The following is a 21,440-nucleotide window of genomic DNA, read 5'->3' on the forward strand; positions in this document are numbered from 1 at the left end:
TTGGAGGCAAAGTGGAGCTGAAGCCCTGGACTGCCAAACTTCCACCCATAAAGGCTGGATCTGACAGCCCAGACAGCTTCTCCTTGACAGGCACTCCCTCCTTGGGAGGCTCTTCTTTTGGTAGCTTCATTTTCCATGGAGAAACACACTTAAAAGAGAGTGAAGGTTTGGGATGATTTCTGCCCACAGTGGACAAACCCACGGTGCTCCACACTCTCCAGCCCTCTTGAAGTGTCGTGTGAAACTTCTGCTGAGCTCTGAGCAACTCCAGACAAGTCCCAGCTGGCCCGTGGGCAGATAAACAGTGCCACTACAGGAGCAATCCTATCAGCACACCACCTGAAAGCATCCTCTCCCCTCCCAGCATTTTCAGATTTATCTGCTGGCAGCACCAAGTTCCTGGAAGAGCTGAGACTGGAGCTGCACACCCGGGACAGCAGCAGGGTCCCTGCACGGACTCTGCTTCCAAAATCTGCACGGGCAACATTCTGTGTCTCCTTCTGACACCCATCCTAACCAAAGCTTCTATTACAGCATTCCTGGGATGCATTCATGCCTGGGTGTGAATCAGAGCTGGCAGATCTCAGAAACCCTTCCCTAGCACGTGAGGAATCCAGGAAGAGGAGGCACAGAGGGGGAGTGAAACCCTTGCCTGTCTCACTGGGAAGGGATGGCAGACTGGGCACTGCCCCTCTCCAGGCACAGTGGATTTCCAGAGGAGGCCTGCAGGAGGTCTGAAGATCAAGAATAAATCTGTGCAGGATGTCTGACACTTGCAGTGTCACACTGATGGCTGCTTTTGGCACCATTTCACACTGGCAGCTTTTCCTGAGACACAGATTGATTCCAGCCCTCTCCAAACACCCGCAGCATGAAGAGCTTGGTGCTCTCTCCAACCTCATAAGGAAGGAATGGCAGAGCAAGGCAGCCCCTAAAGAGGCTCCAGGACAGCTGGAGGGAGACTTTGGACAAAGACCTGGAGTGATGGGACAAGGGGAATGGCTTCCCACTGCCAGGGGCAGGGTTAGAGGGGATCTTGGGGAGGAATCCTTCCCTGGGAGGGTGGTGAGGCCCTGGCACAGGTTGCCTGTGTGTGCCCATGCCTGGATGGGTTTGAGACAGGCTGCAGGGGTTTGGAGCAGCCTGGGATAGTGGAGGGGGTGGGACTGGACGGTCTTGATGGTCCCACTCAGCCGAACCATCCTGGGATTCTGTGAAAACCAATCTCAGAGAACAATTCCTCAAATCCCCAGAGCATCAGTTCAGCTCTCAGTGAGGATCTGCTTTGCAGCTCTCCATCCTCGGAGCCTCTGCAGGAGCAACAGCCCCAGACCATCCATGCCAGGCACAAACACTGGAATTGCTCACTGTGATCCCTCCAGTCTTATCTAAAACCCTGTTCCTCTCCAAGCCTCATCCAAACCCCCAAAGAGACAGTTCAGGCTGTCCTTTGAATGTCTCCTATCAGGAAAAGAAAAACCATCAATAGGAGCAGCCTGACTAATTTTTGGAAAGAATTCTATGACACAGTGAACATCTGGACTAGCTCCAAGTCTTAAGTTCTGTGTTAGAAAGTTCTCTTTCTTCCAGAACAATTTCTGGTCACTGTTTCATAGCTGGTGTAAAAAGCTCACATGGGTAAGGATGGGAATGGCCTGACCCTGCCAATGCCTTGGCTGCAGCACGATTTCCAGCCCAGGGGCACTGGAAATGGGAAATTCCAGTTTTCAATGTGGACAAGATGTGACCTTGCAGCTTCAGCTGCACCACTTCACCCGGGTTATGAGTGAGGTGGGAACGGTGTGCTGAGGGGAGGAACACACCCACCACAGCACAGAGCTGTACCTGAGCTCCTGGTGACACATCTACCACAGCAGAGCTGTACCTGAGCTCCTGGTGACACATCTACCACAGCACAGAGCTGTGCCTGAGCTCCTGGTGACACACCCACCACAGCACAGAGCTGTGCCTGAGCTCCTGGTGACACACCCACCACAGCACAGAGCTGTGCCTGTGCTCCTGGTGACACACAGAGCTGTACCTGTGCTCCTGGTGACACACAGAGCTGTGCCTGTGCTCCTGGTGACACACAGAGCTGTACCTGTGCTACTGGTGACACACAGAGCTGTGCCTGTGCTCCTGGTGACACACAGAGCTGTACCCGTGCTCCTAGTGACACACAGAGCTGTACCTGAGCTCCTGGTGACACACAGAGCTGTGCCTGTGCTGGTGACACACAGAGCTGTGCCTGAGCTCCTGGTGACACACAGACCTGTGCCCGTGCTCCTGGTGACACACAGAGCTGTGCCTGTGCTCCTGGTGACACACAGAGCTGTACCTGAGCTCCTGGTGACACACAGAGCTGTGCCTGTGCTGGTGACACACAGAGCTGTGCCTGTGCTCCTGGTGACACACAGAGCTGTACCTGAGCTCCTGGTGACACACAGAGCTGTGCCTGAGCTCCTGGAGACACCTCTACCACAGCACAGAGCTGTACCCGTGTTCCTGGTGACACACAGAGCTGTGCCTGTGCTGGTGACACACAGAGCTGTGCCTGTGCTCCTGGTGACACACAGAGCTGTACCCGTGTTCCTGGTGACACACAGAGCTGTGCCTGAGCTCTTTGTGACACACCCACCACAGCACAGAGCTGTACCTGTGTTCCTGGTGACACACAGAGCTGTGCCTGAGCTCCTGGTGACACATCTACCACAGCACAGAGCTGTACCTGTGCTCCTGGTGACACACAGAGCTGTACCCGTGCTCCTGGTGACACACAGAGCTGTGCCTGAGCTCCTGGTGACACACAGAACTGTGCCTGAGCTCCTGGTGACACACAGAGCTGTACCCGTGTTCCTGGTGACACACAGAGCTGTGCCTGTGCTCCTGGTGACACACAGAGCTGTGCCTGTGCTCCTGGTGAGCTCCCCGTGTCCACAGCTCTGCAGGCACTGGGACAATCTGGGAGCCCTCCCCTGTCCCCTGTGCTGTGCTGGCAGAAGGGGACAGCTCAGCCAATGCCACCAGAGCACTGCAGATTCCACACAGCCTCCCCTGTCCCCTGTGCTGTGCTGGCAGAAGGGGACAGCTCAGCCATGCCACCAGTGCCCTGCACTGCTTGAACAGATCCCACACAGCCTCTCACCGTCCCTGTGCTGTGCTGGCAGAAGGGGACAAGCTCAGCCAATGCCACCAGAGCTCTGCAGATCCCACACAGCCTCCCCTGTCCCCTGTGCTGTGCTGGCAGAAGGGGACAAGCTCAGCCAATGCCACCAGAGCTCTGCAGATCCCACACAGCCTCCCCTGTCCCCTGTGCTGTGCTGGCAGAAGGGGACAGGCTCAGCCAATGCCACCAGTGCTCTGCAGATCCCACACAGCCTCCCCTGTCCCCTGTGATGTGCTGGCAGAAGGGGACAGCTCAGCCAATGCCACCAGTGCTCTGCAGATCCCACACAGCCTCTCACCATCCCTGTGCTGTGCTGGCAGAAGGGGACAGGCTCAGCCAATGCCACCAGTGCCCTGCACTGCTTGAACAGATCCCACACAGCCTCTCACCGTCCCTGTGCTGTGCTGGCAGAAGGGGACAGCTCAGCCAATGCCACCAGAGCTCTGCAGATCCCACACAGCCTCCCCTGTCCCCTGTGCTGTGCTGGCAGAAGGGGACAGGCTGAGCCAATGCCACCAGAGCTCTGCAGATCCCACACAGCCTCCCCTGTCCCCTGTGCTGTGCTGGCAGAAGGGGACAGCTCAGCCATGCCACTAGTGCCCTGCAGATCCCACACAGCCTCTGCCTTCGGAAGGGTCCCTCACTCCCCGTTCCCTCCCGAGGTCCCGGGCACCCGCCGTGCCCGGGGGTGCAGGGCAGCCCTGGCTCACCGTGCTGCCCTCCACATGGCCCGTTTCTCTGCCTCCAGGGCCCGTTTCTCTGCCGGGGACAGCTCCTTGTCCTGGGTGCTGAGCAGCTCGGGGCTCTGCATGCGCAGCCGCTCCTGCTGCCGCCGCTCCGCCTTGGCCGTGCGCACCGGCGGCTCCGCAGGGCCCAGCCTGGCAGGGGAGGGAGGGAGGAGAGTAAATTTACAATTTATTCACTGTAAATATAATTTATGCATTGTAAATAGGATGGTTTAGATTCTGGGGGTGTGATAGAAATGAAGGCAAGCTTTGAGATGTGAAACACCAATCCATCAGCCGGTGAACAATGGTGTGCCTGGCTGGGGGCAATCTCCCTGGATTAAACAATTCCCTCCTGCTTGCCAAAGGTAAAGGGACAGTTCTGTTGGCTGTGTGTAAATGCTGTGAGATTGGTGTCTTGTATTAGATTGGTTGGTCCAACACAGACTGTTCAACTCAGAAGGACATTTATTGTATGGTAACCAAACCTCCTCCTCTTTTCCCCCTCTTTCCCTGCTCTCTCCTGGCCTGCTTTAGCTGTGCCCAGCAGCTACAAGTGAGGCCCACAATAAACCACGAGCTCTCACAGCTGCTTTGGTTATAGAGATTCTGTCACTGTCCCTGAGGTCACCCAGGAGCTCCTACACTGCGGGAGAGAGGCACTGAGGGGGCTTGGGGACACCACCACCCCTGCCTGGGAGGGACAGGACAGCTCTCACCGCCTGCTCAGTGCCACTCCAGGCTGCCCTGGGATGGGCAGGACACAGGACACAGGACAGCACACAGGACACAGGACACTGCACACTGCACACAGGACAGCACACAGCACACAGGACACTGCACACAGGACACAGGACACTGCACACAGGACAGCACACAGCACACAGGACACTGCACACAGGACACAGGACACTGCACACAGGACACTGCACACAGGACAGCACACAGGACACAGGACACTGCACACTGCACACAGGACACAGCACACAGGACATTTCTTGAAGTGAGTTTCTGGCTGGACTAGCTCAGGCTGTCCTTTGAGCAACCCCCAAAGGGCAGGGGGTTGAAACCAGACGGTCTCGAAGATCCCCCCAGCCCAGCCCATGCTGGGATTCTCTGAGGTCGGTTCTGATCAGTTCCCCTTCCTCCCCCAAATCCCTCCCTTGCAGCCCTGGCTGCTAAAAAAGGAGGAACTATTGCAGCCCCTGCCCAGCTGCCCCACTCACCCCAACATGGAGTTGGTTCTCTGCTCAGACTTGATGCCCTCCTCCAGGGAATTCCTCTGGGAGCTGCTGTTCTCACTGAGCTCCAGGGGCCTGGAAAAAAACACCCTGTGAGCTGCAGCAGCACAGGCTGCACACCCAGCAAAGGTGGGACAGGTCCACCCCGAGAGAGCAACAACTGCTCCAGGGTGAAACCACAGCCCCCCACGGGCTGTGCACATTCCTCTGGGGATCTCCTAAATGTCCACAGGAATATCAGAGCTCATCTCCTGCAGCCCCAGCCAGCCACTAACACACACGCAAGAAAGTTTTTCCTCAGTTTTTCTTGTAAAAATATTTGTTGGGCTTTCTTTTCCTCTGGATCTTACCCTTCAGTCCCAGGAACTGGGACCTCACACTTGGCTTTGTTAGATGTGGCACAAAGGGATTCCAGAGGAGCCCAAGAAAGTTTTGCCTTGGAAACATCAGCCATCTGATCCTGTTTTTATACCTTCATTAACAGATTAATTAGATTATTTCAAGTTCTTCCACGAGATGGGCTATGGAGCTGCTCTGAGGGCTGGAACCTGGCTGGGAGAGCTGGGGTGTTCAGTTTTTATAGTGACACTCACCCTGACTTTTACTGCTCAAATTTATTTTATTAAATCGCAGTTTCTATCCCAGCATGAGAAAGATTATTTCAAGAAACAAGCTTCAGCCTCTTGCACTGCCTTCCCTGCATTCAAGCATAAATAATGAGCAATTGAAAGTCCTCTGATTGATCCATCCTCCCTGTTCTGCAGCATCCACGTTTCAGTATGAAAACAGCAGGGACAAGGGGACTCCCAGAGAACCAAGGAGCTGCACGTGGCTGTTTCCTCCTCGAGCTGCCTCAGCACACGAGGGGGCAAGGAAAGTGTCAGGGCACCATTAGGTGAGAAGTTCCTCAACTGAGGAAAGAACTGAGAGAACTGAGATTCCACATGCCAGGGTGTGTTCTGCCACTGTGCTTGTGGAGTGGAGAACGTCTGTCCCAAAGACCTCAAAGGCAGATTAGGACAGCTTCAGCTTTACTCCAGTGCATTCTTAGTTCATCTGGAGCCTTTCAGAACCCTGTTCTCATTCCTCAGTTCTATGCCCAAGAATTAGAGAAAGAAACATCAGGGTAACCTGGAGGCCGAGTCCCAGAGAAGTGAGAAACAAAAAAAACCCCAAAGCTGTTTTAGCATCACTTTATCATTCAGCTGATCTGGAAGCATCTGTCTCTAAAAATCAACCCCTCTACCCACCCTCGAGCAGAGCTGAAAGAGCTGTTCCCTGCAAAGAGAGAGCTGGAAAATTTGGCCTTTTCTGTGCTGAAGAAATCTTTCCCAGCCCTCGTCCCTGAGAATTCCTGGGCACTGTGACCCGTGGGGGGCAGAGGCTGCCCTGCCTTACCGAGCTGCTGGGGCCTGGCTGCTCCTTCCATTCAGCCTCTCCACCTTGTACTCGACGCCCTCGATGATGACGCTGGACTGCACCGCCTCGGGCGCCTGCCTCGCCTCCTCCTCCTCCTCAGCTTCCTCCTCCAGCAGGAGAGCTCGCTGCTGCTGCAGCTTGCGGGCTGCCAAGGGAAACGGGAGCAGCTTAGACCACACAGCATCCCCTGAACCCCCAGGAGGGACCTCAGGGCAGGTCCTTACAGGGAAACCCCCAGGAGGGGACCTCAGGGCAGGTCCTTACAGGGAAACCCCCAGGAGGGGAACTCAGGGCAGGTCCTTACAGGGAAACCCCCAGGACAGGACCTCTGGGCAGGTCCTTACAGGGAAACCCCCAGGAGGGCACCTCTGGGCAGGTCCTTACAGGGAAACCCCCAGGAGGGACCTCTGGGCAGGTCCTTACAGGGAAACCCCCAGGAGGGGACCTCTGGGCAGGTCCTTACAGGGAAACCCCAGGACAGGTCCTCAGGGCAGGTCCTTACAGGGAAACCCCCAGGAGGGGAACTCAGGGCAGGTCCTTACAGGGAAACCCCCAGGACAGCACCTCAGGGCAGGTCCTTACAGTGAAACCCCCAGGAGGGACCTCAGGGCAGGTCCTTACAGTGAAACCCCAGGACAGGACCTCTGGGAAGGTCCTTACAGTGAAACCCCCAGGAGGGGACCTCAGGGCAGGTCCTTACAGGGAAACCCCCAGGAGGGACCTCAGGGCAGGTCCTTACAGGGAAACCCCCAGGAGGGGAGCTCAGGGCAGGTCCTTACAGTGACATCCCCCGGGCCAGGACAGGACCTCTGGGCAGGTCCTTGTGCTTCCCATCCCTGCAAGTCTGGGCTGCTTTTAGTCCATTCCCTGTCCATGAACACCTTTGTTCTCCACACTTCCCCCAGTGCTTCAGATGAAACAAACTTTGCATCGTTTCCTCACTCCCTCCTCCCTTACCCACCAAACCTCTGTCCCTGGACACTCAGTGGGCAGATTTCCAGCAAGTTTCCAGCAGATTTCCCAGTGTTCTCACGCTCAAATTGCAAATTTGTGCAGTCTCTTGTGCCCTTTTCCCAAAGGGAAGAGCCCTGGGAGTCTGCCTCTTCCCCCTGGCCTCTGGAGGAGCCCAGGCCTGGGGTGCTGGTGCTGGGCCCCACGCATGGAACAATTCTGCTGGTGACACAGGCCACGAGAGGGCCAGGGACAGCAGGGGACACGAGCAGGTGGCTCTCTGGGGCAGTGTCCTGCAGGCTGCCAGGCCCCAGGGGGGTTCCTCAGGGCTCAGGCCTGGGGCCAGCTCTGGGCAAGAATTTATTAAAGATTTCATATGGCTGCAGGAGCTGAACACAACAGTGACACTTTGCTGATGAGGCCAAACTGGGAGGTGCTGGTGACTCTCTCAGGGGCCATGGACCCTCACGGGAGGATCCAGACAAGCTGGAACAGTTTAATGCATTATTAATTAATGCTGGAACATTAATGCAACCATTAATGGCATGAAATTTAACCAGAGCAAATGCCAGGTTCCACAGCTGGGAAGCACAAAGCCAGGTCCAGGTATGACTTGGAGAGGAGTGGCTGGACAGTTCAGTAAAAACACTTTTTTCCACCTCATACTGTTCCTCATCACCTCCTAAAATAACTCTAAATCAGGAGGAAATGACATCAAAAGCGAGAGCAGCATTTACCTCCTGGTAAAACCTACAGCAGCACCGTGAGCACAGAGAGCTGTGCCTGCAGCCCCGTGTGAGTGCTGCTCACCTGGCACAGCCTCACTGCCTGCAGTGGCTTTGAAAAAGTCACTCAGGTGTTTGAAATGTCAGCTGCAGGCACGGAGCTGCTGCAGAGAGCCCAGAGCAGGGACATGGGAATACTCCGAGGGCTGGAGCCCTTCTGCTCTGGGGCCGGGCTGGGAGAGCTGGACTGTTCAGCCTGGAGGAGAGAAATTGCTGCAGCCTTTCAGTGCCCAGAGGGTCTCCAGGAGACCTGGAGGGGGCTCTGAACGAGGGCCTGGAGTGGCAGCACCAGGGGAAATGGCTTTCCCTGCCAGCAGGCAGGGCCAGAGGGGATACTGGGAGGAATCCTTCCAAAGGAGGGTGGTGGCACGAGCTGCCCAGAGAAGCTGTGGCTGCCCCATCCCTGGAAGTGTTCCTGGACAGGGCTTGGAGCCCTGGTCCAATGCCAGGTGTCCTTGCCATGGCAGGGGCTGGGACTGAGTGGGATTAAACTCCTCTGACTGAGACCATTCTGTGATTCCATGACACAGGACACCTGAAACCACAGCACTTCCACCAGCCCAGAGAGCATCAGTGGAGCATCCACAGAATTCTTTAACATTCACTTACTCAGGTTATCCCCAGGCCTTACAATAACCCCCCATGGGCTTCTGAGGTGCTGCATTTCCCCAGGAAAGGAATGAGGACAAACTTGTGTGCACAAATCCCCACGTACCTTCCTCCTCTTTCATCTTCTTCAGGTCATCCTCCCCCACCAAGGACACACGCTTGGGGGGCTTGTCCAGGTGCTGTTGCTTCACCTCGATCTCAAAATACTTCTGCCTCTCACGGAAGGACCTTTGCTCAGGGCTGTGCTGTCCCCCGGGGCTGTGTGCGGCCACCTGCAAGAGCCACACGGCTGCCCACGACTGCCCAAGGCCAGACCACTGCCCACTGCCCACACCACTGCCCAGTGCCCACACCACTGCCCACTGCCCACTGCCCACTGCCCACGGCCACACCACTGCCCACAGCCACACCACTGCCCACGGCCCAGCCACACCACTGCCCCCTGCCCACTGCCCAGTGCCCACGGGCCGCCCATGGGCCACCCACCCACAGCACTGCCCACTGCCCACTGCCCAGTGCCCACACCACTGCCCACTGCCCACACCACTGCCCACTGCCCACTGCCCACGGCCACACCACTGCCCACTGCCCACACCACTGCCCACTGCCCACTGCCCACGGGCCACCCACCCACAGCACTGCCCACTGCCCACGGCCACACCACTGCCCACTGCCCACACCACTGCCCACTGCCCACTGCCCACGGGCCGCCCACCCACAGCACTGCCCACTGCCCACGGCCACACCACTGCCCCCTGCCCAGTGCCCACGGCCACACCACTGCCCACTGCCACACCACTGCCCACTGCCCACTGCCCAGCCACACCACTGCCCACTGCCCACTGCCCACGGCCACACCACTGCCCACTGCCCACTGCCCACGGCCACACCACTGCCCACTGGCCCCTGCCCAGTGCCCATGGCCACACCACTGCCCACGGGCAACCCAGCCACACCACTGCCCACTGCCCACTGCCCACGGCCACACCACTGCCCACTGCCCAGTGCCCACGGCCACACCACTGCCCACTGCCCACTGCCCACAGGTCGCCCACCCCCAGCACTGCCCACGGGCCATGGGCACCCTCCCCCTGTCACCCCCACCCTCACTCTGCAGATGCCCCACACTCTCCTCCTCCTCCTCCCCAGCTCTTCCCCACCCTGACCCCATCTCCCCATCCACAGCCCCCAGGACCCCACCTTCCTTCCAGCCCCAGCCCCAGAACTCACCTCCGAGGCCATTTTGGTGTTTTCTGAGCTGTTCTGACCACACAATTCCTAAGAACAGAGAAAAACATGCATGTTCTAAAAGGAAACTTTCCAGCCACCCCCCAGCCATCCTCCAGCCATGTGTCCCCAAGGCCAGAGGAGCTGACACAGGCTCCTGAAGCTGTCCTACAATTCACACAGATTTAACAAGGTTCAGCAATCATCAGGAGTGAGGATCTGTGTTAAACTGAGGGTTAAACAGAACCAGGTGTGACAACTTCTGAAAGGGCAGAAACTGAAAAACAACAGGCACAAAACAGGAGCAGGGGCTGGGTAGAGATGGAGGGGTTCACAGGAGCTGGCAAGAGCTCACTCACATTTTACTTACATCAAAGACAAATCCACACAAAATTTGCTTTAAAGGAACAAAGATGCCAGAAGAAGGAACGAAATCTGTATTTACTGGGATGGATAGTAGATTATTGGATGAACAGAACTACAGGGGGTGGAAACTGATCCACAAAATCTGTCTGTGAACTAGGAATCTGCAGGGGTAAACTGAGAACTGCAAACAAGTTACGGAAAAGAAGGAAAGACACTGAAAGGACCCACAAAAAGAGAGCAAGGAGATGAACTCTGGCTTTATCCAAACACGCTCCAATTACTAATTCACAATTCAGAACTTGAGTGGATCTGCCTGAGCAACGTCCTACAACTCTGGAGGCCTTTGAACGATGCTCTCAGCCCCATGGTGGGGCCCTGGGGGCCGTCCTGAGCTGGACTCGAGGATCCTTGTGGGTCCCTCCCAACTCAGGACATTCCAGGATTCTACAGGTCTAACATCCAAGGCCGCCCAGTTTAGTGTGGGGGACTGAGGCAAAGACCTCCAAGGCCTCACCTAGCCTGGACTGTTCCAGGACTCAGCCAGATGGAGGGGAAGAGTCCCAGTGAAGATCAGAATCTATTCAGAAATGTCTCAGCACAGGTTTAACCCTGGAGTCTGGAATTTCAGAGTTGCATGGTTGTAACCAGTATCCCAGTGTCTGGGGAGAACAGCAGCGCTGTGAGACTCCATGAGCTTCCAGGACCTGATACAGACAGGACCCTGCCAGGACGTCCCTCTGCATCATCAGCACACTCCAACCTGCACAGGACTCCAGCGTGTCCCTGCCCTGCAGAGCTTTCCTTGGAGGGCACAACCAGCACCTCCTTCCCTTCTCCCCTCTGTCCTGCTCCCCCTGCAGGTGCCAGCCCAGCCCTGGCGTTACCTGTGTCCCCAGCAGGGGCTGGCACAGGGGCACTGCTGCAAACGTCTTGTAGGCCTGCTTGACATTGATGGGGACCTCGTCAGGGGAGGGTGGCGACGGTGGCGATGGCTTTGGCTACGGGACAGACAGACAGAGGCAAAGGTGAGCACGGGAGGGGTGAGGGAACCCACAGGGGGAGACACAGCCCAGCTCTCAGAGCCTGACGAGCAGCGGGGGAAAGGAACGTGTCAGGGAACACGTAAGGGACATGTAAGGGACACGTAAACCTTGGGGAGCTGCTCCCCAGGGGCAGGAACACGAGGAGCAGAGCACTGCACACACACTGTACACAGCAGCACGAGGGTCACAGCCCCGTTCTGTCTCCTGCATGGGCACAGAAATGGCACTTTTGGTGGCACAGATCTGCACTGCCCTGATGGGAATGTGACAGATCCTCTGGCCAAGGGCACATTGCTGTCCCAGTCCTTCAGGATTTCCATCCAATTCAAACAGCAAGTGCCTGCCTGAATCAGGTTTTTTTGGGCTAGAACAGGACAGCTACACATTGACCCTGACTTCTATTTAGGACTAAACAAGATTCCCTCTAGTGGAAGGTGTCCCTGTCTTTAAGGTCCCTCCCAGCCCAAGCCACCCTGTGATTCCATGATCTGATCCAAGGATCCCTGATGTGGAGGAGAGCTGCCTTTGGTCTCAAATTTCCCCTTTGCAGAATTACACTTCCTGGGAAACATCTGACAAGGTCTGAGGGGACCTTCCCACTGCCTGTCACTGTCTGCTGGTCCCTTCCTCAGCCCCTTCCCTGTGACCCACCCTGCCAATTTGGGGGAAGGCAGCCCTGGGGTGCCCTGCTCAAAGCATCACAGAAATGGTAGGGGTGGGGCACTGACACCACAACCTTCCTTGTGCTGGAAAGCAAATCCCCTTTAGCTGCTCATCCTCCAACCCCCAGCTGCACTAATCCACTTCCAGGCCTTCTGCTTTTTCTTAGTCCTGGACTAGGGCTAAATAATGCGGTTTGAAGATGCTCCTGCGTGGGCTAAAGGACAGCACAGTGAGATCAGAGGAGACTGTGAAATGTGGATCTTGTCCAGCTGTTTGCCTGCAAGTCAGGTCTGTTTTGGTACCACACTGCACAAGCTCCAGTGGGGAGGGAAGGGCTGGATTCATGGAATCTCACCCAGGAAGGTTTGTGTGGGAAGGGACTGAATTCCCATCCAGTCACTCCCCACTGTCACGGGCAGGGACACCTTCCCCTATTCCTTCCACTTTTATTTTGAGGGGGCACAGGTCTTCCATCATGACAAAGACCAAAATACCTGAACTTTTCTCTCCCATCAACAAACAGCCCCAGGAAAACAAACCTTTCAAAACCAATCATTTTGCAAACCATAAAAACCATCAGCAGGATGATATTGGCTTTTGCTCCAAGGTGCCAGACACGAACCAAGGTTCTGTAAGATTTATGTCTCCACAGAACTCACCACCTCCCAAACACGGCTCTAAACCTGGATCTGCTCTGGGGATTTTGGCCAGTGCTGACTCCTGGGCCAGGGCCATGGGGCAGCTGAGGAGGCCCAGAGGAATCACAGGGATGCACTGAGCTGGCCCTGCCTGAGAGGAGCGTGGGTCCCTTCTCAGGGAGCCCAGACTGGTGCAGGGACCCAGCCTCAGCTCAGGCACGGGGCCACCAAACCAGAGTCACCTCTGGGAGGGTGTCCTGCCCCAGAGCAGGTGGCACTGCAGCCACCCAGGACAGACACACGGCTTCAGGGAGGGAGCCCCGGCCACTTACAGAGCTGTGGATCCTGGAGCCTGGCTCGGGCTGCTGGAAGGGGTTGGGGCTGTCCCCCTCCTGGGCCCGGGGCGGCGCGGCGCTCGGTCGCACGCGGGACAGGGGCTGGATGACGCCAGGCTTGGTCTGCTGTGCCAGGGCCCGGGACAGGATGGGGAAAGGCAGCAAGAGGAGGGGCAGGGAGAAAGAGAGAAGAGAAACGGGCTGTTAGGGCAGTGAGGTGTCTGCCATGCAGTGAATAAACAAATCCATGCACCCCCCAATCCTTCCTCAGCTCCAGACTGGCAGGGAGAGCTCCTGGAGCCAGCACCGAGAGATTCAGCCAGGAAAGGGTTACACAGGACCAGGGGGTTACAGAGAAGGCCGGGACAAAAGGAAGCACCTGCCAAACCAGCAGCAGCTGCGGGGGTTTGCAGGGTATGGTAAGTGTGACAAAGCTCAGAAAATGTGAGCAGCAGGGAAACATCAGCCAGGAATGAGAACTGGCAGAAGCTGTGGATGGAAGTGAACCAGATCGAGTCAGAGCTCTGAAGAGAAAAGCAGTTACTGGAGCAGAGGCAAGAGTCTGAAACTTCTAGATATCACCATCACTGCTGGATGCTGTGCGAAAGTGAACAAAGCATCTGCAACTAGAGAGAGGCAGCAGGAACTGGGTAAGCCAGCAAAACCTGCAGGAGGGGAAGCTGTGAGGGGAAATAGGAATAAAAGCTGCAAAACCAGTTACGTTGGGTTTTCAGATGGACCATGGTTAAGACCTGATGCATTTGTACAAACTTGAGGCATAGTGGAGGACTGGAGGAGACAGAATAGGAGCCAACAGGAGGAAGAAACAAGTTCCATGTGCTGGGGGATGCACAGGGACAGCCCAGTCAGGCCTCACGGCTGCTGTACTCACTGATTTGCTGTCATCCTGCGACGTAATGAAGTTAATGGAAGCCTGCAAACACAAATACAGGGGTAAACCTGGAGTCCATCCCGAAAGCCTTTGGTTTACCCCTGCCCCACTGCCCACCCCGTGTGGGGAGCTCCAGGTCCCACAGAACCCCTGCCCCTCAATACCTGCTCCTGTGAGTGAGGAGAGGCTTGAGCCACCTCCACGAGCCTCTTGTGCTGTGTGAGGAGACTCTCACCACTCCCTACACATCTCCAGACTGACCCCAAACCTGGCACAGTCCTGGCCCCTGGTCACAGCCCCTGGGCACATCTCCAGGTCCTGGCCCACAGTCACAGCCCCTGGGCACATCTCCAGGTCCTGGCCCCCGGGCACAGCCCCTGGCACATCCCCACCCTCGGCACTCGCCCCCAGCCCCAGCAAAGCCATCCCCAGCAGCTCCTCCCCGAAGCGCCCGCGGGTGCCAGCGCAGCAGCAGCCCCGGGGAGCAGCCCCTGGTGCCTGGGTGTCCCCTGGGTGTCCCCGGGTGTCCCCTGGGTGTCCCTGGGTGCTGCTCCCCGGGGAGCCCCGGGCACGGGGCAGCAGGGGCAGCAGGCACACCGCACACCAAGGGCACTTACAAAGCGCGTCTCCCTGCCGGCCAGGTGAGCGGGCCGGGGGGCTGCGGGCGCCTGCAGGGGCATCAGCACGGCACAGAACGGGAGAGAGAACGGAGAAGAGAGTGGGTTTTCCACGGGAGAGGGGCAGAGAGGCGGCAGCAGCCGCGGCTGGAGGGTCCCCACCACGGGGGAGGCCCCTCTGCCCTGCCTGGCACTCGCGGATCCACCACTGACACCTCCTGCCTTCCCCACCCCTGCAGAACTCGAGGCCAGGCACGGCCACCACAGGGCAAACTCAGGACAAAGGGTTCCATTTCCATCAGGGAATTCTCTCAAACAAATTCTGGCCAGACTACAAGATGTTGAAACCAAGGAATTAACATTAAAAATAGATGGAGCCAGAGAATAAGAGACAAAATTCCTCGGAATTTCTGCTCTGGAGCAACAACCTGAAGGTCAAGACTCCAGAATCCCCAGAAAAGGAGAGATCTGGGACTGTTCAGCCTGGAGAGGCTGCAGGGAGACTTTAGAGCCCCTTCTACTGCCTTAAAGGGCTCCCAAGAGAGCTGGAGAGGGGCTTTGGACAAGGGTCTGGAGGGACAGGACAAGGGGAAATGGCTTCCACTGCCAGAGGTGGGGTCAGATGGGATTTTGGGAAGAGATTTTTTCCTTCAAGGGTGGGCAGGCCCTGGCACAGGGTGCCCTGAGAAGCTGTGTCTGCCCCATCCCTGGAAGTCTCCAAGGCCTGTTTGGACAGGGCTTGGAGCAACCTGGGATAGTGGAAAGTGTCCCTGCCCATAACAGGGGACTGGAATTGTCTTGAACGTCCCTTCCCACCCAAACCATCCTAGGATTCTGTGAACACCCATGTCAAAGAAAACTGGCACTTGTGGTGAAAGGAAAACCTACACATAATGCAGCTGCTGTCAGAAATGTAAATAGGGAAACACAGCTGGAACCAGGTGCACTGAAATAGTTCAGCTATAACAGTATCATCTTCTAATCCTGCTGTGTTCCTGATGAACACTAAATTCTAAATGATCAGGAACTGAGGGAGGTGTGAGACAGGCCAAGAAGAACAGAGATGGACTGAAGTGCTGCTCCTGCTGCCTCCTGCATGGCCCTGACCCTTCTCCTAAGCCTGTCCCAGCAGTCACCTCACCCCAAGGTGACCCTGTTCACCCCAGGAGCTCCTGTCCAGCACCAGAACTGAAATGGTTCACCGGAGACCAGGGAAGTGCCAGAGCTGGACTCCAGAAGGAAAGTAACAGACTCAAAGAACAAAGTAAAACTGGCAGTTCAGCCCCCAATATAAAACCCAGTAATGGGCAACGACTGTAAAGGGAACATTTAAAATCTGTTCAGGTTCATTTAACTTCAAAAGGCTCAACTGAGCTGTGATACCTCCTGCCATGAGATGGACAGGGGGGATCAAAGGAAAGTTCAGAGATAATAAGGGATACGAATATCAAGGGACAAGAGTAATGTTTATAAAGAAAAAATCATCAGAAGTGACAAGAAACAAAGACAGTTCCCATTCTGGAGGGAAAGCCTCTGGCAAGGAGCTGTGGCCATCACTCCCTGAGGGCAGGATCCTCCCACCTCCTGCCCAGCAGCTCACGTGGGTCACTTCCAGTCTCACACAGAGAACCAGGGATCCTCTGCAAGCCTGGGCAGCCTTGGCTTACAGACCCAAGATCCTTTTCCACATCCTGACTCTTCCATTTCTTACCACACAGCAGCTGCCAGAATTAAAGAATCTCTGTACCAGCCACTGGTCCAAAAAGATCATTCCCAAAAAACTCACAGCTACCTCCTGCAGCCCCTCCTCATCACCCTCACAGCTCATTTATGACCAGCTAATTACCTTCTGGCTCTGAGTAATTTTGAAGGAGGGAGTTGTTCTCTGCTCTCTGGCTGTGATGGATCCCCCTCCACCCTGACAGTGTCACTCAGGGATGGAAACTGCCCTCAGCTACCTCTGTCCTTTATCCCTGGAAGTGCCTCCCTGCCTTTCCCGTATCACCCGTCCTGGGGACAGTCTCACCTGTGGATTACTGGGAGAATAGGGGGATTCACGCCTGGAATTTCCTGTCCCAGCCTCACCCACGGGAGCCTGAAAGAGAGAAGACAAAGCTCAGCAAAGCTCGAGTGTTACTCCACAGCAGGAGGGGTCTGTACAGCCCAGGGGACACCCAGGGAGCAGCGTCAGCAGGGCCCAGCAGCAGCTGGCACACGCCAAGAAGCGCTGGGAACAGCAGGGAATGACATTAAACATTGGAACCACATCCCAGAGCCCTGCCAGCCCAGGGGGATCAGTTACAGCCTCTGCCTCACACACGTCCCAGGAATCCTCTTCTCCTCCTCCCTGACTGCCCCCAGCACTCCCAGGCAGGATCAGTCCAGGGAAATCTCTGGAAATCTCTACAGACACTGAGCACAAAAAGCCACTCCTGGCTGGGGGAGACAGGGCTGTCCTGGCTGGAAAGGGACAGTGCTGTCCTGGCTTGGGGGGGACAGGGCTGTCCTGGCTGGGGGACAGGGCTGTCCTGGCTGGGGGGACAGGGCTGTCCTGGCTGGGGGAGACAGGGCTGTCCTGGCTGGAAAGGGACAGGGCTGTCCTGGCTGGGGGGGACAGGGCTGTCCTGGCTGGAGGGGGACAGGGCTGTCCTGGCTGGAGGGGACAGGGCTGTCCTGGCTGGGGGGGGACAGGGCTGTCCTGGCTGGGGGGACAGGGCTGTCCTGGCTGGAAAGGGACAGTGCTGTCCTGGCTTGGGGGGGACAGGGCTGTCCTGGCTGTTCAGGGGACAGGGCTCTCCTGGCTGGGGGACAGGGCTGTCCTGGCTGGAGGGGACAGGGCTGTCCTGGCTGGGGGGGACAGGGCTGTCCTGGCTGGAAAGGGACAGGGCTGTCCTGGCTGGGGGGGACAGGGCTGTCCTGGCTGGGGAGGACAGGGCTGTCCTGGCTGGGGGAGACAGGGCTGTCCTGGCTGGGGGGGACAGGGCTGTCCTGGCTGGAGAGGACAGGGCTGTCCTGGCTGGGGGGGACAGGGCTGTCCTGGCTGGGGGGGGACAGGGCTGTCCTGGCTGGAAAGGGACAGTGCTGTCCTGGCTGGGGGGGGACAGGGCTCTCCTGGCTCCCAGAGGAACCCCTGGCACGGAGACCCAGCTGAGCTGGCCACCAGCCCTGCCCAGCAGCTGAGCAGAGGGCAGCACTCCAGGAAGCACTGCAGTCCCAGAGCAGCACCAGGAGCACGTTTCACAAGCATTTCAGATGCCTCAGGGTAGGGGCAGGTCATGTGGGATTTGGGGAACTGGACACTCACACCACAGCCATGCACATGGTCAGTATTGAATCAAGTCAGTCTTTTGACACACCAAGCCTGAAGTGACCTGAGGTTTGTACTGGAGCACAGACTGCAGATCCCCTGCTCTAAGCTCACCTGGCTCCACACCTGTGAAATCCCTGCCAAGGAACTAAAACAGCTCCAAGATCACTGCAGCTCAGGATTGGTTTGTTGATTGGCTGGTTTATCCACTGTGGATGGGGCTCTTTATGTGGGGCTGTCTTGATTTTCAGACCCCCCCAGAAAGCTTAAAAAGGAAGAAGGGGAGAGCAACGTGGTGCTCATCTGGAGGATGGAGTCTTCGGGTCAGTCCCTGCTCCCTGTGCAACAGCAGGAATGCCAAACACAGATTTCCCAGAGCAGGAAGCAAAGTTCTCCCTTGAAATTCCAGTCTCAATCTCTCAATAGTGTCACCTGGTGAGCAGCTCCTGGCTGCAGATCTGCTGTGCTTTCCAGAAGTCTGGGAAGGGCTGTTCAGGCCCAGGAGCACACGTGGCACCAGCCCTGACCTTCCAGCAGTCCTGACAGCTCCCTGCTCCCCGCCGAGCGGGCAGGACACCACGGTGTCCCCTGTCCCCTCAGCAGAGCACCCGTCACCCTCACAGGGTGTGTTAGTGGCCGAGGGTGGCCTGGGCTGGGGGCCCGGCCGCGGGCGCCGTGCTGCCCGGGGCCAGGGTTGGTTTAGTAGGGTTTGGTGGCCCGGGCCGTGTCAGAGCATGCCACACACCACACGCTGCTTGCCTTGGCGTGCAGGCTGGTCCTCAGCACGCCCCCCCGGCCGTAGCCCAGGGGGGGCCCCCCCAGGCCGGCCGTGCCCGCGGCCCTGCCCCTGCGGTTGGCCACCACAAAGGGGTTCTCGCTGAAGGGGATGGGCTGCGAGTCGATCAAACACTCTGGCTCCTCTGGCAGCTGCTCCGGGGACAGGGGACACCCCTGGGGGTCCTGCTGGTCCCCCCGGGGCTGCTCTGCCCCGCTGCTGTGCTGGGGGGGCCCCGCCGGGCCCGGGGACGCCTCCCGGCCGTCCCATGCCGCCGGAGGGGACAGCACGGCGCAGTCACCCTCCATGCTGGAGCTGGGCTTAGAGCACCCCACAGGCTGGGAGGAAACACAAGGATCAGAGAGAAACAAGGAGAACAGAGTAAAGAAAGGAGGGAGAAAACACAGAGCAGCTGCTGAAGGACAGGGGAGAGAATTGCAGCGCTAATGCCCGCACACCATCCCGACCCTCTCTCCTGCTCTGCCACCCATCTGTGACCCCCAGGGTCACTGCCAGGAGAGGACCCTGCTGTGCACACACACCCAGGGAGCTCCCTGCACTCCTCCAGCTCACACACGTTCCTGCAGCTGCTCCCCAGCCAGACCCACCTGCACAGGTACCTGCTCCTGCTCACCTCAGCACACAGATCACAGAACAGCCAGGGCTGGAGGCACCCCTGGAGATCCTCCAGCTCAAGCCCCACTTCACTGAGCCCCACCAGCTTTGGGCCAGCCCCTGCTGTCACCCCAGAGCTGCCACAGTCACACAACCCCCACCCCGTGCACTTCCACCCCACCTGCACAGGTGAGCGTCCTGTGACAGCCCCAGCGCGTCACAGCAGCCCCAAACACCAGAGCCCAGCGCAGCAGGCAGAGCAGACCCTGTGGGGGCTCTTGCTGGCAGGACTGGGCAGTCCCAGCTCTGTTCAGGCACAATGCACAGCCCAAATGCAGCCCTGACCCTTCCTCTAAATGCACAGAAGAGAGTTTGTTACCCAGCCAGAGCCCTCCTTGGGGGAGCAGAGACAGTCAGAGAGCAAAGCCCAGAGCGTCCATCCCAGCGCCTCCAGGGAGCACAAAGACCTCTCCTGCTCACAGCAAATTCTTCAGCTCCTGTGTCACGGCAGTGGTCACCAAAATAGCTCCAGGGTGGGCTGGTGACTACAATGGCAGCTGGGAGGCTCAGGAATGTCGGAGGCCCTCCCCTAACCCCCAACCCAACCTCTGTGGTTGGCAGAGCCCTGGCTCAGATCACGTTTCCTCACCAGTGAAGCCTGTGCTGCCCTGAGAAATTCTGCTGTTGTGGCTGGGTGATTTTTCATGTAAAAACCCGACTTTTAACCCCTTTTCCCAGAGTGCCATCATGCCTGGGGAGCCTCAGTCCCTGTCTTGCTCTTGGACCTGACTGGAACCGGCCTGGATCTGTGTTTCATGTAGGCTCCAGCTCCTGCTGTAACATGTCCTGGTGAGGGATTCCTCCCTCCCTGGCCTCACTGGGGCTATTCCTGTCAGACAAGCCACAATTGCTATTTTGGGCAAGCAAAAATTTGGGCAATGCAGCGAGCTTTCCCAGCCTGCAGATGGAACAGACATGTGCTACCCTGCATCCTCCCTGACACTGGAAGAAATCCAATCTTAAATCCAATGAACGAGCAAAAAAAGAGAATCAATGGCAAAACTGAGGAGAAACCGATTCAGAACAGAAAGCACAGGTTGCTAATTAACTACCCATGAAGACCTTGTATTGAGACATGTCAAGTCTTCTCCATCTCTCACAGTCCAGAAAGCAAAACTAGACTTTGATGGTTTTGCTGTGATCAGTCCCTCACGGGTCTGGTTTTCACTCCTGTTCAGTGCAGAGGACAGAGACTGTGGCAGCTCTTTGCCTTCTGTAAGGGAAATGTCAGAGGGTCACAGAATCCCAGGATGGTTTGGGTGGGAAGGGACCTGGAAGCTCATAGTGTTCCACCCCCTGCCATGGGCAGGGACACCTTCCACTGGCCCAGGCTGCTCCAAGTCCCATCCAGCCTGGCCTTGGACACTTCCAGTGATGGGGCAACCACAGCTTCCATCCAGAGGCTGCAGTGCACTGGGTGCCAAAGAGCATCCCCCAAGCAAGCATTCCCAGACTGCTTCCAGTGGGAATTTTCACTTTCAGTGGACAAACAGAATGGGCATCTCATCAGCCTTTGTTAATCCTGCTCACAAAGGGACCCAGAGGCAGCAAGATCGATCCAAGACACAACCAGCTGCTCCTGCTTTGGTGGCTCTTGGGGAATCCTCATCACCAATTCCACCCTCGTTACAGTGGTCAGTGGAGGGATCTACACCTCCTGTCCCACAGTGGACAGATGGACCTGCACCTCCTCCTGCCCCACAGTGGACAGATGGACCTGCACCTCCTCCTGCCCCACAGTGGACAGATGGACCTGCACCTCCTCCTGCCCCACAGTGGACAGATGGACCTGCACCTCCTCCTGCCCCACAGTGGACAGATGGACCTGCACCTCCTCCTGCCCCACAGTGGACACATGGACCTGCACCTCCTCCTGTCCCACAGTGGACAGATGGACCTGCACCTCCTCCTGTCCCACAGTGGACAGATGGACCTGCACCTCCTCCTGCCCCACAGTGGACACATGGACCTGCACCTCCTCCTGCCCCACAGTGGACACATGGACC

The 21,440-nt window shown here is 57.3% G+C and overlaps 1 protein-coding gene across 10 annotated transcripts in view; it reads right to left on the reverse strand.

Annotated features, from left to right (window-relative positions):
• SCRIB (scribble planar cell polarity protein) overlaps positions 1 to 21,440 on the reverse strand; it is a 123,148-nt gene that overhangs the window by 12,575 nt on the left and 89,133 nt on the right. For 4 of the 10 annotated variants that reach the window (XM_063396567.1, XM_063396655.1, XM_063396483.1 and 1 more), the window contains 10 exons: positions 16,704 to 16,772; positions 14,678 to 14,728; positions 14,061 to 14,102; positions 13,166 to 13,294; positions 11,374 to 11,487; positions 10,127 to 10,174; positions 9,003 to 9,168; positions 6,531 to 6,696; positions 5,118 to 5,207; positions 3,877 to 4,044 (listed from right to left, as the gene is read on the reverse strand). In XM_063396567.1, coding sequence (XP_063252637.1) covers positions 3,877 to 4,044; positions 5,118 to 5,207; positions 6,531 to 6,696; positions 9,003 to 9,168; positions 10,127 to 10,174; positions 11,374 to 11,487; positions 13,166 to 13,294; positions 14,061 to 14,102; positions 14,678 to 14,728; positions 16,704 to 16,772 — 1,043 coding nt within the window. Of the gene's footprint in view, positions 1 to 3,876; positions 4,045 to 5,117; positions 5,208 to 6,530; positions 6,697 to 9,002; positions 9,169 to 10,126; positions 10,175 to 11,373; positions 11,488 to 13,165; positions 13,295 to 14,060; positions 14,103 to 14,677; positions 14,729 to 16,703; positions 16,773 to 18,743; positions 19,098 to 21,440 lie in introns of all 10 variants that reach the window. The other 6 variants (XM_063397072.1, XM_063396223.1, XM_063396393.1 and 3 more) reach the window with 6 other exon arrangements.

The sequence above is a fragment of the Prinia subflava genome, chromosome 1, assembly GCF_021018805.1.
Source record: "Prinia subflava isolate CZ2003 ecotype Zambia chromosome 1, Cam_Psub_1.2, whole genome shotgun sequence".
In the NCBI taxonomy this organism is placed as follows: domain Eukaryota; kingdom Metazoa; phylum Chordata; class Aves; order Passeriformes; family Cisticolidae; genus Prinia; species Prinia subflava.